The sequence below is a fragment of the Eretmochelys imbricata genome, chromosome 8, assembly GCF_965152235.1.
Source record: "Eretmochelys imbricata isolate rEreImb1 chromosome 8, rEreImb1.hap1, whole genome shotgun sequence".
Taxonomy (NCBI): Eukaryota; Metazoa; Chordata; order Testudines; family Cheloniidae; genus Eretmochelys; species Eretmochelys imbricata.
Window position 1 is genome coordinate 74,070,421 of NC_135579.1, and position 14,352 is coordinate 74,084,772.

The 14,352-nt window shown below is 41.1% G+C and overlaps 1 protein-coding gene across 3 annotated transcripts in view; it reads left to right on the forward strand.

The window, feature by feature from the left end:
- The window catches only part of ARHGAP29 (Rho GTPase activating protein 29), a 91,884-nt gene that overhangs the window by 44,147 nt on the left and 33,385 nt on the right, over positions 1–14,352 (forward strand). For all 3 annotated transcript variants that reach the window (XM_077824556.1, XM_077824558.1, XM_077824557.1), the window contains exon 3: positions 10,816–10,959. In XM_077824556.1, coding sequence (XP_077680682.1) covers positions 10,816–10,959 — 144 coding nt within the window. The remainder of the gene's footprint in view (positions 1–10,815; positions 10,960–14,352) is intronic.

A 14,352-nucleotide genomic window follows, 5' to 3' on the forward strand; every position in this document is an offset into this window, starting at 1 on the left:
GGTTTGAGCATTGGCCTGCTAAACCCAGGGTTGTGAGTTCGATCCTTGAGGGAGCCATTTAGGGATGTGGGGCAAAAATTGGGGATTGGTCCTGCTTTGAGCAGGGGTTGGACTAGATGACCTCCTGAGGTCCCTTCCAACCCTGATATTCTATGGCTTCACGTTTCTGGTCTCCCAAGAGAAATCCAAACTACTGTGGAGGATCTTCCAGTCGAAGGATCCAAACTGTTTGTGGAAAAAACAGACAAATCCTTCCATACACTAAAAGACTCAAGTCACGTTGTGTTCTCTGGGGATTTATACACTTGCACAGAAAAGGAGATACAGCAAATCTCAGAAATCACAAAGATCCCAATCTGCTCAATTCCCTCCATCCCAGAGACACTATGAATCCCAGTGGAAAAGGCAACTAATACAAAAATGAAGACTGACAGAGCCCCAAACCTCAACTTCACAAACCTCAACACCAAAACACCAATTTTGGTGCATTGGTCGAGGCCCTAAGTTACCCGCTCCCACAACTGCTTGCTGCAAAACTTGGATCATCTACATCCTTTCAGAAACCATCTTGTTCTTTTTTGACAAAACTGGAAACGTATAACAGACAAGTGGGCACTAGAAATCCTCTCCAATGCTTATTCAATCCACTTTTCTTTCCCTCCCCATACCTCTTCTCAGTGACCCTTCTCCTGAACACCTGTTACATCAGGAGATCAAGCATCTCCTAAAGCTGGGTGCTATAGAAGCAGTTCCCAATCAACACAGAGGGAAGGGTTTCTATTCCAAATACTTCCTGATATTGAAAAAGAACAGCAAATGGAGACCCATTCTGAATCTGAGATCACTCAACAGATACGTAAAGACACAAGGATTCAAGTTGGTTGTTAGCCCCAGTAATTCCATCACTAGACCACGAAGGCTTGTTCTCAGCCCTTGACCTACAAAATGCTTATTTTCCTATCGTGATCCAACCATTCCACAGGAGTTTTCTAAGATTCACCATTTTCAATACAAGGTACTTCCATCTGGCCTATCATCTGCACCCAGAGTGTTCTTGATGATCCTTTTGTGGTAGCAGCTCATCTTGCAAACTAGGAATTATATTTCCATATCTAGATGACTGTCTACTCAAGTCACTATCCTTTGACACCCTGTCAGCCATGCAAAAAAACTATTGCTGTATTCATGCAGCTGGGACTGCAACTAAATGAATTGACTACTGCCAGTACATCTAGAATTCATAGGTGCCTATTTAGATGCAGTAAAGGCCAATGTCTTCCTCCCCTTACGCAGGTTCAACACCTTAACTAACTTAATCTACACAATCCAGGCCAGCCCCCAGACCTCAGCCAGAAATTGCCTTCAGCTACTGGGACATATGGCTGCAAGCACCTTTGTAATAAGTCATACAAGACTCAACATGCATTGCCTTCGAGCATGTGTCAAAACGGTTTACGCACCAAATACGGACAGATGGAGCAAACTGCTGTTGATGTCCTTGACAGTCAAAAATTCTCTCAAATACTGGAAAGATCCGCAGAATGTCTGTGCAGTGGTTCCCTTCACTCAATCACCTCCAACTTTCATACTGACAACAGATGCATCTCTGGTGGGCTGTTAATCAAGACAACCATATGATTGCTTTCTATAAATATATCAGAGGGATAAATACCAGAGAGGGAGAGGAATTATTTAAGCTCAGTACCAATGTGGACACAAGAACAAATGGATATAAACTGACCACAGGAAATTTAGACTAGAAATTAGACGAAGGTTTTTAACCATCAGAGGAGTGAAGTTTTGGAATAGCCTTCCAAGGGAAGCAGTGGGGGCAAAAGATCTATCTGGCTTTAAGATTAAACTCGATAAGTTTATGGAGGAGATGGTATGATGGGATAACATGGTTTTGGTAATTAAATATTTATGGTAAATAGGCCCAATGGCCTATGATGGGCTAGTAGATGGGGTGAGATCCGAGTTACCCAGGAAAGAATTTTCTGCAGTATCTGGCTGATGAATCTGGCCCATATGCTCAGGGTTTAGCTGATCGCCGTATTTGGGGTCGGGAAGGAATTTTCCTCCAGGGCAGATTGGAAGAGGCCCTGGATGTTTTTCGCCTTCCTCTGTAGCATGGGGCACGGGTCACTTGCTGGAGGATTCTCTGCTCCTTGAAGTCTTTAAACTATGATTTGAGGATTTCAGTAGCACAGATATAGGTGTGAGGTTTTTTTGTAGGAGTGGTGGGTGAAATTCTGTGGCCTGCGTTGTGCAGGAGGTCAGACTAGATGATCATAATGGTCCCTTCTGACCTAAATATCTATGAATCTATGAATATGGTTCAAGGCAAATTGTCTCCCTTCAAATTCCCACTGCATAGCAACCTGGTAGAGCTCAGAGTGGTAAGGAATGCCTGTTCACATTTCCTATCACTAATCAAAGGCAAACACAAATATTATGATAGACAACATAGCATGTATGTTTTAAATAAATCTCTAGGAAGAGGACTAGAATCATCTTCCCTTTGTGCCAAGTCAATGAAACTGTGAAATTTGGTGCATTCAATATAGCAGCAGCCTACCTTTCAGGCATACAGAACACCACAGCAGGAATTTTTCTCTGGAACACAGAATGGAAAGTAGACCATGCTATTCTCCACAGCATATTTCCCCATTGGGGACTCCCAGAAATAGACTTATTTGCCATAGCCAAAACCAGGAAATGCTCTGTTCTGCTCCAGAGCCAGATTGGATCGTCATTCTCTTGGAGACACCTTTCTCTTTTACTGGAACACAGATCTCCTTTATGCCTTTCCTTCAGTTCCTATAATGTTGAAGGTCATCCTCAAGATAAGAGAGAGCAATGGTTATTCTCAGAGTTCTCACAGGCCAAGGCAAACATAGTTCCCATACTTTACTCTGTTAGTGATCTGCCTGCCAATCACTCTTTAGCCCCTTCCTCACCTCCTTTCTCAGGATGCTGGACAGATCCATCACCCCAACTTTCAGGTTCTTCCACTCAAGGCCTGGCTCCTTGATCGTTCGAAAGCATAGAGTGTCTTGTTCAGCATATGTGAAAGAGGTGCTATTTTATATAGCAGAAAAATAATGACTTGTCACATGTATATTCAAAAATGGAAAAAATTCCAATTCTGGTGTTACTCAAAACATGTTACCCATCATATCAGGATGATCTCTAAATTCAGTACAGGTGCATCTCACAGCCATAACAGCCTTCCATCGTAAGATAGACAGCTACTCCATATTTGCTCATCCTACTATGAAAAGATTCTTCAAGGGTATGGATAACCTCTTCCCACAAATCAGACATCCTGCATCAACATGGGATCTTAACTTTCTCCTCAAGTGCCTCACAAGGCCTCCTCTTGAACTCATGGACCCATGGTTGCTTACACATCTATCTATGAAAACAGTATTCTTAGTAGCCATCACTTTGCTCAAAGGATCAGAGAAATAGGGGCTCTTCCATCTGGAGTTCAAATTCATTCCACAAGATGTTTCCACTTCCATAGTTTTCATCAAAAACATTCCCAAACAAGGAAGAGAGGTTTATTCACCTTGTTCAGTAACTGTGGCTCTTCGGGATGTGTCCCGGCATGGGTGCTCTACTAACCACCCTCTCCTTTACTTTGGAGTTTTTACCAATGAGCTCTGCAGTAGAGAAGGAATTGAGGGCAGTTTACCCATGCAGCTCTAGATAGCCACGAGGCAGAGCATGAGACGGAGTAAGTGCATGTGTAGGCCAAACAGACACTGCTACCCAAAATCTCCGATTGAGGTGCGGGGACACGGATACATCTACAGTGGAGCACTGATAGGGGGACACACTTCGAAGAACCACAGTTACTGCACAAGTTGAGTAACCCTTTCATGCTGCACCTGATCAGTTCCAGAATTTCAGGGAGTGCTGTAGGCATCAATGGACAGAACCCTATTGATTTGGCGGGAAAGGGGAAAATGGGAGACACAGGGAGCCCTGCCATCTGTTTAGCAGAATGACAGCTATTGGTTCTGCAGTTGTTTTGAAGATCAAAGAAGTGGCTGAAGTCACCCAATAATGCTTTTCAGCCATAGTTCCATATCTCATATGTTCCATCCTCCCAATAATTTAACATGTTGACACTCTGAATGACTTATCTCCCAGATAGAAAGAACGATGGTGATGGGGAGAAGGACGCAGTGGGGATGTGCACACAGCCCCTCAAATGGAGAGGGAGGTAATATGAGATCCTGGCATGTGGGGGAGGGGTTTAGAGTCCTTGGCTTCTGTGGAAGAATTGAGGATAAAGTAGGGGAAGTTGCAGGAAGTCCCTGAAATAAAGTGCAATGGGAGATGCACAGGGAACAAGGGAGGAGAAATGCAAGGAGCCCCTGGTGTGTGCAATAAGCTCAGCCTACACAATCTACAAAGGGCTTCTCTGTACAAATGCTTAGTTTGCAGCAAGCTGTGCTAGTGTGCAATGCACTAAATGTCTGTGTGGAGCCTACTGTTATACTAAAAAATCTGTAGTGTGCTTTGATTTACCCCATTTTGAAATGGGAGTAGATTGAATGGTATCACTTAGTGGGCACTTCGTACATGGCAGGCTAGTGTGGGGTAGAGTTACACCCCAGCTTGCTGCAAACTGTGTTCATATAGACAAGCCAGAAGTGTGTGATCTCGTGGTAAGCTCTCAGAAATGAGGAAATGCCAAAGATAAGGTTAGGTGCATAACTTTAATCAATGCCCTTTTGAATATACAACTGTAGTAATCTCAATTACATAATTGTATTCTATTTCTCATATGCAATTAATTACAGTTTCTTTGATCTTAGGGGGAAATTTGCATGTTATGTGATTTTTTTTTTTTAATGACTCATAACTTGATCAAATCAAAACTTTTTCTAGAACAAGGTAAGTTTCTGTTCCCAGTAGGGGCTTTTCCCTGCCAGACTTCACCTTTCAACCCCTAAATATTTCAGCTGTTGGGCTGTTCAGAAGTGATTAGAGACTTTTTTATAATAATAGAAAGTATATCCCTCTTCACGCTTCAACCTCCTTCTGCTCAAAAACAGTTAATTGTTTGTTTGCTGCTTTCTCCCCCCAAAAATCACTTTGGGGCAGAGGCAAGGGCCCTAAACCAGAAGTGGGATCTTGCCTCATGAGTCCTTAACTCAGTGTGACTCCGTAGGGATGTAAAAGCGGCAGAGAGTCCTGTGGCACCTTATAGACTAACAGGCATATTGGAGCATAAGCTTTCGTGAGTGAATATCCACTTCTTCAGATGCACGTAGGGATGGTTTGGGTTGCAGAATGGGAAGTTCCTGGGGAAACTGTTGTCCGCGAGACAGAAGTAGAAACTTGATTGGCTGAGACCACAAGCTTATAATGGCAATTGTTGTGAAACCTTAACGGTAGCAAGCTATGACCTGTGTGCTAGTATACTAACAGCAGAATAACACCTCCTGTGTCACAATCTTTCAGCTGACTGGATTTTTTGTTGGGTAGTAGCAATATTATGTTGGCCTTGGTTGAGAAATATCTTATGGTGATAGTAAAGCAATAACTACATTTTTAAAATTGAAAAATAGGCTTATGTAGGATCAGAAGTTTCAAAATCCTGAAGTATCTCGGGTATTAATAATTGAGGATCTCCTTTGAAATGCCACACTGACAGTAGACATCACAGATTGCCTTAAACAACAAAATTCAGAGTTAAACTTACTTGTGGCAGCGTTAACATTTTTTCTCTTCTGTTAATTTCTGGTGGTTTTCCTCTGTGCATGATTTCTGGTTCCTGTTTAGGGAGCTAAATGCATGTTGATTTGGTTAAGGTCTGTCTACACATGGACAGGAATACTTATTGCACTTTAAATTCATGCCTCACTTGAACCTGAATTAACTTTCAAGTGTAGATATTCCCTTAGTTGTTGTATGGTGTACAGAAAGATACTTGTGCATTAGGAATCAACACACACTATTTCACCTTTATGCATCTATCCATCCACGCATCTTAAAGTGTCTTCTGCCCCGTGATATCAAATATGACTATCCTTAGACATACCAGTCGGAGTTGCTATGATTGCTTGTCTGATAAGAATATCTCCTAGGACTTAACTAAAGAGCAATGGTAACTTTTTGATTTGGCCATATATTTTTCTGATCTATAGCAATGTTAAAGAACATTAAGAAATATTTTCAATGTTTGACTTCAACTGATCATGACCCTCTGGCAGATTAGACAGTAATGCAATGGAGTCTTGTCAGTCAGTGCGGCTGGTGAGGGAGAATACAAAAATGAGGATGGGCTAACCTTGGACATCTTCCAAAACCTGCAGATGCCTGGCTTAGACAGTTTCAGCGCGGTTCATTGTTGTACGATCATTTTGCTTAGTCGGCGATGCTCACTGGGGAGTCTCATAATCTGGATCCAGTGCAGATCAGAATGCTGATCTGTTTCCTGCTAAACAGTATGGGAGTTGACTGAGTTGGCATGAATGAGACTTTATTCTAAAGTTGTCTTTAAATGGATCTGTTTTGTTTTGATGCTGATCTTCAGTCATGTGATCTATATGGTGTAATTGCTGATAACATGTTTTAATCCTTCTGAAGAATTTAATGGAAACAGCATTTACTCGATATTGGTGTCTAGGGGGAACCAGCCTCTACTATCTGTGATTCTGGAATGGAAATTTCTGATAAATCAAAGAGATCTGTTGCTAGCCCTCATGAAATGAGATTTTATCTAAAAAAAACCCTATAGATTGCCTAGATATATTTCCTCTGTTAACATTTGGGGTACACCAGTGAGCAGAGGTAATAGGCCTTGTGGTAACTTTGAATCCATCATGTATAACTTCATATTAAACTGAAATCTTCATTAAAAGCTTTGTGTCTGAATAGTTGGGAAGTTACTACCTATCTTATAATTTAGTGTGTGCTTTCCATAATAGTCCACATGGATGCTAGTCTGAAGTGATATTGCAAAAGAGCGCTGCAGAAAATCCATAAACAGAAACTGTTAAGTTGATTTCTAATATTTGATCTCATGCATAGATTTAAAGAACAATGTAGGAAATGAAGCAGCCAACATATCTTTTTCTTTGCTGTTAAACAAAGCATAATGTAATCTTAATTTTAATCTCTGCATTTTACCACTTGTGTAACCTGTTTTCAAAAACACTTCTTGGAACATACAACTTTTCATAAAATGTTTGGGCCTGGTGAAAAGCCACGGGAAATTAAGCAATACCTGACCCCACTGATACCACAGTGCTTTTCCCAACTGTATGTAATGTAATTGAAACTGACTTGGCAGGAAGTTGTGTTGAAGCTGACAGGCTTGATTATAGAACTTTATTTTGTTTTGGATGAGTAGAATCCATAGTTGCAAGGCCATTATTGCTTGCTAATCTTTATTAGACAAAAGCTTGCCTTTGAGAAATGTGTCCAAAATTAGAAAATAGGGTAACTTGTGGTATTCTGACACTGATGAAGATGAATGAGTAGCCATAAAGCAATGGGAGGCTCTAATTCCTGGTATCTTTGGAACTGAAGGCTAAACTATGTGCTGACTAAGTTTTAGTAATATTCTTATGCTTTTCAGCCATTTAGCTTATATTGCCTTCTGAACTAAAGAATTGCTGAAAACTTCGGAGAAAAGACTGACTGGCAATATTGATCACATTATAGCCTGATTTGTGATTAATACATTTATTCTGATTCCCCACCCCCATTCCCCTTCTCCACACCTCGTCCAAAAATGACATTTCTGGTGGTTGTATTTTAATTTTGGGATGGTCTTGTTTTCTACTAGAGAAAGGCAGGTGTTGAATTCAAACCAAAGTTTATCTGTCATAGGCAAGCTACTGAACTCTTTAATGTCTGAAAAGCCACTTTCTTAGCTTTGTGAGAACACAAAAACCCGAAACACAAGAGAACCCCCCACATCTCTCTAGTTGGGTTTTGGGGTTGGATTCCCCCCCCCCGCCCACACACACACACACACACACACACACACACACACACACACACACACACACACACACACACACACACGACTTCTCCCAATCCAGGCCTCTTGCATGCTTTGGAAAATGTCTGGTTTTGTGTTGCTGATACAACTTTAAAAAACAAAACTTTCACTATGGGGAGTGATAGTGAAGGAAGCAGAAAGTCCCGGATTCACAGCCCAATCTTTTCATTTAGGAGATCAAGAGGGCCAATGTTTGTTGCAGGAGGTCTCCAAGAAGACTCTTGTCTCTTACACAAACCAGCCTAACCTCTGCAATAGTTCGATTGTGGAGACGTTCAGAGTAGTCGATCTCAGTCATTCTAGAAACCTAGGTGTTCTTTTAGGTATCACAGCCCAGAACAATAAGGACAAAGGGCTTGAACTTGATGCAATATTCATTGATGGACGAAATTCTAATTTGTCTTCATATAGATAAGGTAAATTGTATGGTGTGGGAGAGGAGGAGGAAGGCAAATTGAAAGCAAATATGATCATGTGACTTCTTGAAAGTGGAGTGAGATTGGGTCAGCCTAGAAACTTGTTGGGTTTACATTGTCCTGGGTATTGTCTTTTCATTGTAAACCGTATTTTTTCTTGTCTAAGGTGATAATTGAACTAGATAGAGCAGATTGGTAATAGAAATTCTATTATTTACCTGGCATATTACACTTCTGTTTCTTTCCCCAGTACTATATATTTTCCCCAAATGGACAAGAACACAAGAGACTTCCTGTCCTGGATAAATTAAAATTGCTGACTGCAGTTCACCCGTAGTTCATGATGGCATTTTTCTGTCAGCATTACTTTCATCACAGACCTTTTTGTCTTTTCCTGCCACTGGAAACAATAAATGTGTTTCAAATATTTTTGTAAAATAGTGCAGTATCATAATGCAAACAGATAGCAGTTTGAGCCACTGAACACGGCTTTTTTTACTTACGTTGTTAGATGAGCCTAATTTGGACCTAGCCAAATGTCTCCTTTTTAGAGAGACTTAAGTAGAAAATGTGCTCATACTCCAACATAGTAAAGTGTAGACTTTAATATGTATTTGAAACTTGAGTTTGGCACCAGTTGTACTTTAACTGTCTATGTAATTTTTGGCTCGAGAAATATTCTGTTTTTACAGATGTTGCTTTTAATGCATAAGTGGAAGGTGGTTTTATAGACTCTCTAATTCTTCAGGCTCCAAATTGCTTTAGAATGAGTTGCATATTAAAGTGCAGTACACTCTTGGGGTTGTTTGGATAGTGCTGTGATCCAATTTTAGTTTCAATATAGGTCAGTATTCCACTGCCATCTATTTTTTTCCTGATGCTCCTTTTCTATAACTGCCCCAACCTCAAGTAGTAGTTACTGTTAAGTAGTTAGAGTGGGAGTGAAGCTTTCATAGGGCTGGTCTTTACTATGGGGAGATCAACAGCGATGCAATCAATTCAGCTAGGGGGTCAGTTTAGCAGGTCTAGTGAAGATGCACTAAATCGATGGCAGAGTGCTCTGCCATCGAAGAGTAAGGGAGGTCTACCGGAGTGCATCTCCCATTGACAGAGCGCAGTGAAGACACAAGGGTAAGTCGACCTAAGCTAAGTTACTCACATAGCTGGAGGAGCAGAACTTAGGTCAACTTATCCTGGTAGTGAAGATAAGCCCATAGACCGAAGCCTGAAGGGACTCCTGTGATTATCTAGTCTTACCTCCTGCATAATGCAGGCCAAAGAATTTCACCAAGCAGTTCTTCACCAGAAGTTATGGGTTTGATTCAAGCTAGAACATATCTTTATTTTTAGAAAGATGCTCCATTTGCTCCAATGGTTTTTTAAATGTTCACCTTATTTCTAGTCTGAATTTGTCTAGCTTCAGCTTCCAGGTATTAGATTTTGTTATGCACAAACGATCACAAACGTCACAGTAACAGTCATCCCTTTTTGCTCTACAGGGAAGTGAATCAGCTTGTATTAGATCCTCTTTTTATTCTTTCTTTTATAAGCTAGTCTTTCATGAATCTGACAGCTTTTTACCACAGCTTACAAAGCAGCACTCTAGTGCATGTGAAACTTAAACTCTGTGCACCAAAGCCATTTCCGTAATGGAACGGAAGAGTCTGTGGTTCAGCCTGTACCATGCATACAAAAATACCTAAAGAAAAACTGCATACCAAGAGAACTATGCTGTGAAAAGGCATGTATGCCATTTCATATCCCTGCTTGTTAATTTGTTCTAGTTTTTCTGGACTAAGCATCATAGGATGCTGAAAACCTTTTGGTTGACACTTAGGCTAAAAGCTAGCTAATCTTAATGTGCTCTCTCGCACTAAACTTGCTATTATGCTTTTGGTTGATGCCATATTTCCAAGATATTTTAAAAAACGATTATTGTTTCATTAGGCATTATTCAGACTTTATCCTGAATTCCTTCAAAATAGAGGTGGATGAAATCAATTCCCTAATACCGTGGTAAGGGAACAACAGGGACATGGTTTAGGCCTGTTTATTTTCTTAGGTATGAGGACTTCCATCATAGCATCCCTAGCCTTCTAGTGATTTGGTTGGAATTCTTTTGGGGAAATGAATTTTCTAATCTTGTAGATAACAACGAAGCAAAAAAACTACTGGCAAATACCGACACACAAAGTAACTTTTGTTAGCTTAGAACTTATTAGTGAAGTTGAGATTTCAGTGCAATCTTAACCACAGTAGGGAACACAACCCAAAGGTCTTGAATGTGTGTCATTGTGAGACTGGACTTACAGAAGTGAAGGATAGTTTTCTAATTGCTTTGACCCAATTTTTAAAAATCTCTTTCAGAAAATGAAGACTGTCTGCATCATGTTGTTCATGAACGTTTAGGGGAGCTGCTTCGTGTCCTAAAGGCAGTGATAAGTAAACATCAGACTCTCAATTCAGTTGACATTCTTAGTGCTGCAGGAACAGTCATTGCAAAGGTGAAAGGTAAGGAAATATCACCTCTCAAATTCAGGAAAAATGGGGAACTAGTAATTTATAAAACCCAGGGTCTGTTATTTCAGTGTATTAGCTTTGGAACAAATAAAACTTTATGATCTAGATTGTAGATATGCAAAAGGAAAATAGCCTTATACAAATTATTTTAAACTTCTGAGTAGTCCAGTACATTTTAAAGTCTGTCTCTTCCCCCACCACTCCCCTAAGTCAGCTGTATTATTAAATAAGCTTGCTCTTCCATTTTTAATAAAGGAAAAATTGAATTACAGTACTACAGGAAGCAAACTGTAATAATACCTAGTGCTTTGAAAGCTGTCTCTTTATATCAGTCTTTGTTTAACTGTACATGTATGTAATTAAGATTAACACTAGTATATTTGTCATTACATGAGATTTACCCTCCTGAATAGGCTTACTTTGATCTTCCAGCAAATGCCTCTTTAATATTATCAGCTTTCAATTGGTTCATAATATAAATGTGTAGAGAAGATATGAAATCATGTCCTGATTGAATAAACTTCCAGATCAGTAATACAAATCTGTAATGCTCGATAGGCCTTGTTTTTGTAGTCCCAAAATTGGAGGACAAAATGAATGTGCTAAAGTTGTCCATAAAGAATAGAATATCAGAGTTGTAGATGTTGGCACATGCTGCTCTGGGCACTTGCTGCTGCAGTTCTCCAGCTGGCTTCAGACCCAGCCCAGACAGGAAGAGACATCACCAGGGTGACCCGCATAATCATTCTAGCTCTCTCTGCACTGGCAGTGCTTTCTACTCTTAACCTTTGACAGGGGGGAGGGATAGCTCTGGTTTGAGCATTGGCCTGCTAAACCCAGGGTTGTGAGTTCAATCCTTGAGGGGGCCATTTAGGGATCTGGGGCAAAAATTGGGGATTGGTCCTGCTTCAAGCAGGAGGTTGGACTAGATGATCTCCTGAGGTCCCTTCCAACTCTAACCTTCTATGATTCTATAATAACCTTCCAGCAGTCCCAGGTTTTGCAGGACTGCCCACAAACGCTCCTGTCCCATTTGAAGGGCAGGCTGGCTGGCCTCGGCTCCCCATTCTGGACATTGAGACCTGGCTCTGGCAAGCGGGGTAGCAGTGCCACTCAGATTTGAGCTGGCCTCCTGATGGGGGATGGCCAGTCCAAATTTGAGTTAGCAGCACTATGACTCCATGCACCAGGGTCCAGGGAGTGATGCCCAGAGTGGGAAGCTGAGCCCAGCCATCCATGAGGGACAGGAGTCACTGCTATGAGTAGTAGTGGCTTGTGTCCCTCACAGATGGCTGTGGGCAGGCTTGCTCTGCAACTTTTTCTCTCCCCACCCGCCAGGCTTGCCACCCACTGAGGGCAAGACTTGTTCCACTTTAGCCACCAGAAATCTTGGGAGGTATGCTTGGATACAACTTTCTGTGTAGTCCTAGGATTATCCTGTCGCCCAGGAAGTTACTGTGGAGCTAGCTAGGGCTGCTGTCACTAGGCCCTGCCTACATGACATGGAGAATGCTCTGAGGTGTGGGTAAAAATCCCACCTGCTTTTCTTCCTCTGTCAAGAGCCATGCAGGGATTCTCTGTGCTGACATCTTGTGTTTCTTTATATAACTTTTTCCTTGCTCTAGGTATTTTCTCTTGTTCTCTACTTATCTTTTGTAGCGATGTCCAACATATTATTTCTTCCCCTCCCCTCTGGCATAGATATTGCTGCTATGTCAGTTAAGAATACTGTTTGGTTTATCTGTATCATTCTCATGCATGGAGGTAATACTTCTTATGGTTATTTTCTTCTTGCCAAGTAGCTCCTCCTGCTTGTGCTTTAGAAGTACTGCAGACACTAGAACCCCAGTCTTGTGTCTCTTCATGGTGCAAGCAGAGTTTCCTGTAGGGCTCTCCCGGAAATGGAGGTTCCTGTGAAGTCATAACTCCACTGGTTCTGTACTTGCTGTCAGCACTGTCAGAGCAAATGACCTGAATTTCTAATATAAAAAAAAAACAAGCAGAAGAGTAAACTTTAAAAACACTCGTCTCATCCCCGGCTCAAAACTTTTTTTTTTTTTTTTTTTTGGTAATCATAGCATGAGTACAAACTCCATTTGACTTTGCAGGTCATCTTTAAAGCCCAGACTTAGTCCATGTAATTTGTTTACTCACACCAGAAATAGACTTGATAGCTAGTGTTCAGTTTAGTGCTAATTAACCAGAACATATGTTGTTAGTTCGTTTGGTTTTTGCAAAGTTTGAAACTAGATGGGCAGTTTTATCAGCATTTGAGAGTAATAGAGCGACTACACAATGTTTTAGTGAAACATAATTGTATATTGTGTAATGCTATATTTTTTTGGGGTAAAAGTCATGTTTTAGGGGGAAATGGTGTCTAAAGTCAGATGTATGAAAACAGCTATACCCCTTTAAATACAATATATATAAATCTCACCGCCTCCTCACCCCACTGAGGAGGGCACTGACCACCTGCAGCAGCATCCTCCACCCTCGCACCACAACCCTAATTCCAACTTGGTCAAACCGAACTGTCATGCCTAACCTCTGCAAGCTGAGTGCAGGGTTGTTGACTTTCTTTCCATCCCTCCCACCCCAGTGGGGCTTCCCCTTATCACTGGGCTGGTGACCTACCTTCTACCTTCCTGTTTCCCACCATTTGAGAAACTCTGCTTTATTAGGTTTCAGAGTAACAGCCGTGTTAGTCTGTCTTCGCAAAAAGAAAAGGAGTACTTGTGGCACCTTTGAGACTAACCAATTTATTTGAGCATGAGCTTTCGTAAGCTACAGCTCACTTTATCGGATGCAATCCGATGAAGTGAGCTGTAGCTCACGAAAGCTCATGCTCAAATAAATTGGTTAGTCTCAAAGGTGCCACAAGTACTCCTTTTCTTTCTGCTTTATTAAAATCACAGACAGAAAAGTCATGGTCATACAGAAAAATTACAGTATCCATGATGTTTTTAGCCCCATGACAAACCAGCACTTTAGTAATACTTTCATATACTCGTTACTATCAACATGCTTTAAATAAAAAGGGCATTGTATAACAGTGCAGTTGCATCATCCAGTCTTTTTTCAGCAAGTGAGCCCAGCTAGGTCCAATAGCATGGCTATAGCTCTTTATGTACACATGAAGAATTGGCATGCAGCCATAGCTTATTTAGAGAATTTAAGGTCAGGTCTATACTGTGAGCTTACATCAGTATAACTGTGTCATTCAAGGGTGTGAAAAATCCACACCCATGAGCGATGTGGTTATACTGATCTAACCCCTATGTAGACAGTGTTATGTCGATGGGAGAGCTTCTCCTGTCAACACTGCTATCACCTCTCAGGGAGGTGGATTAACTATGCTGACAGGAAAAGCTCTCCCATTGGCAT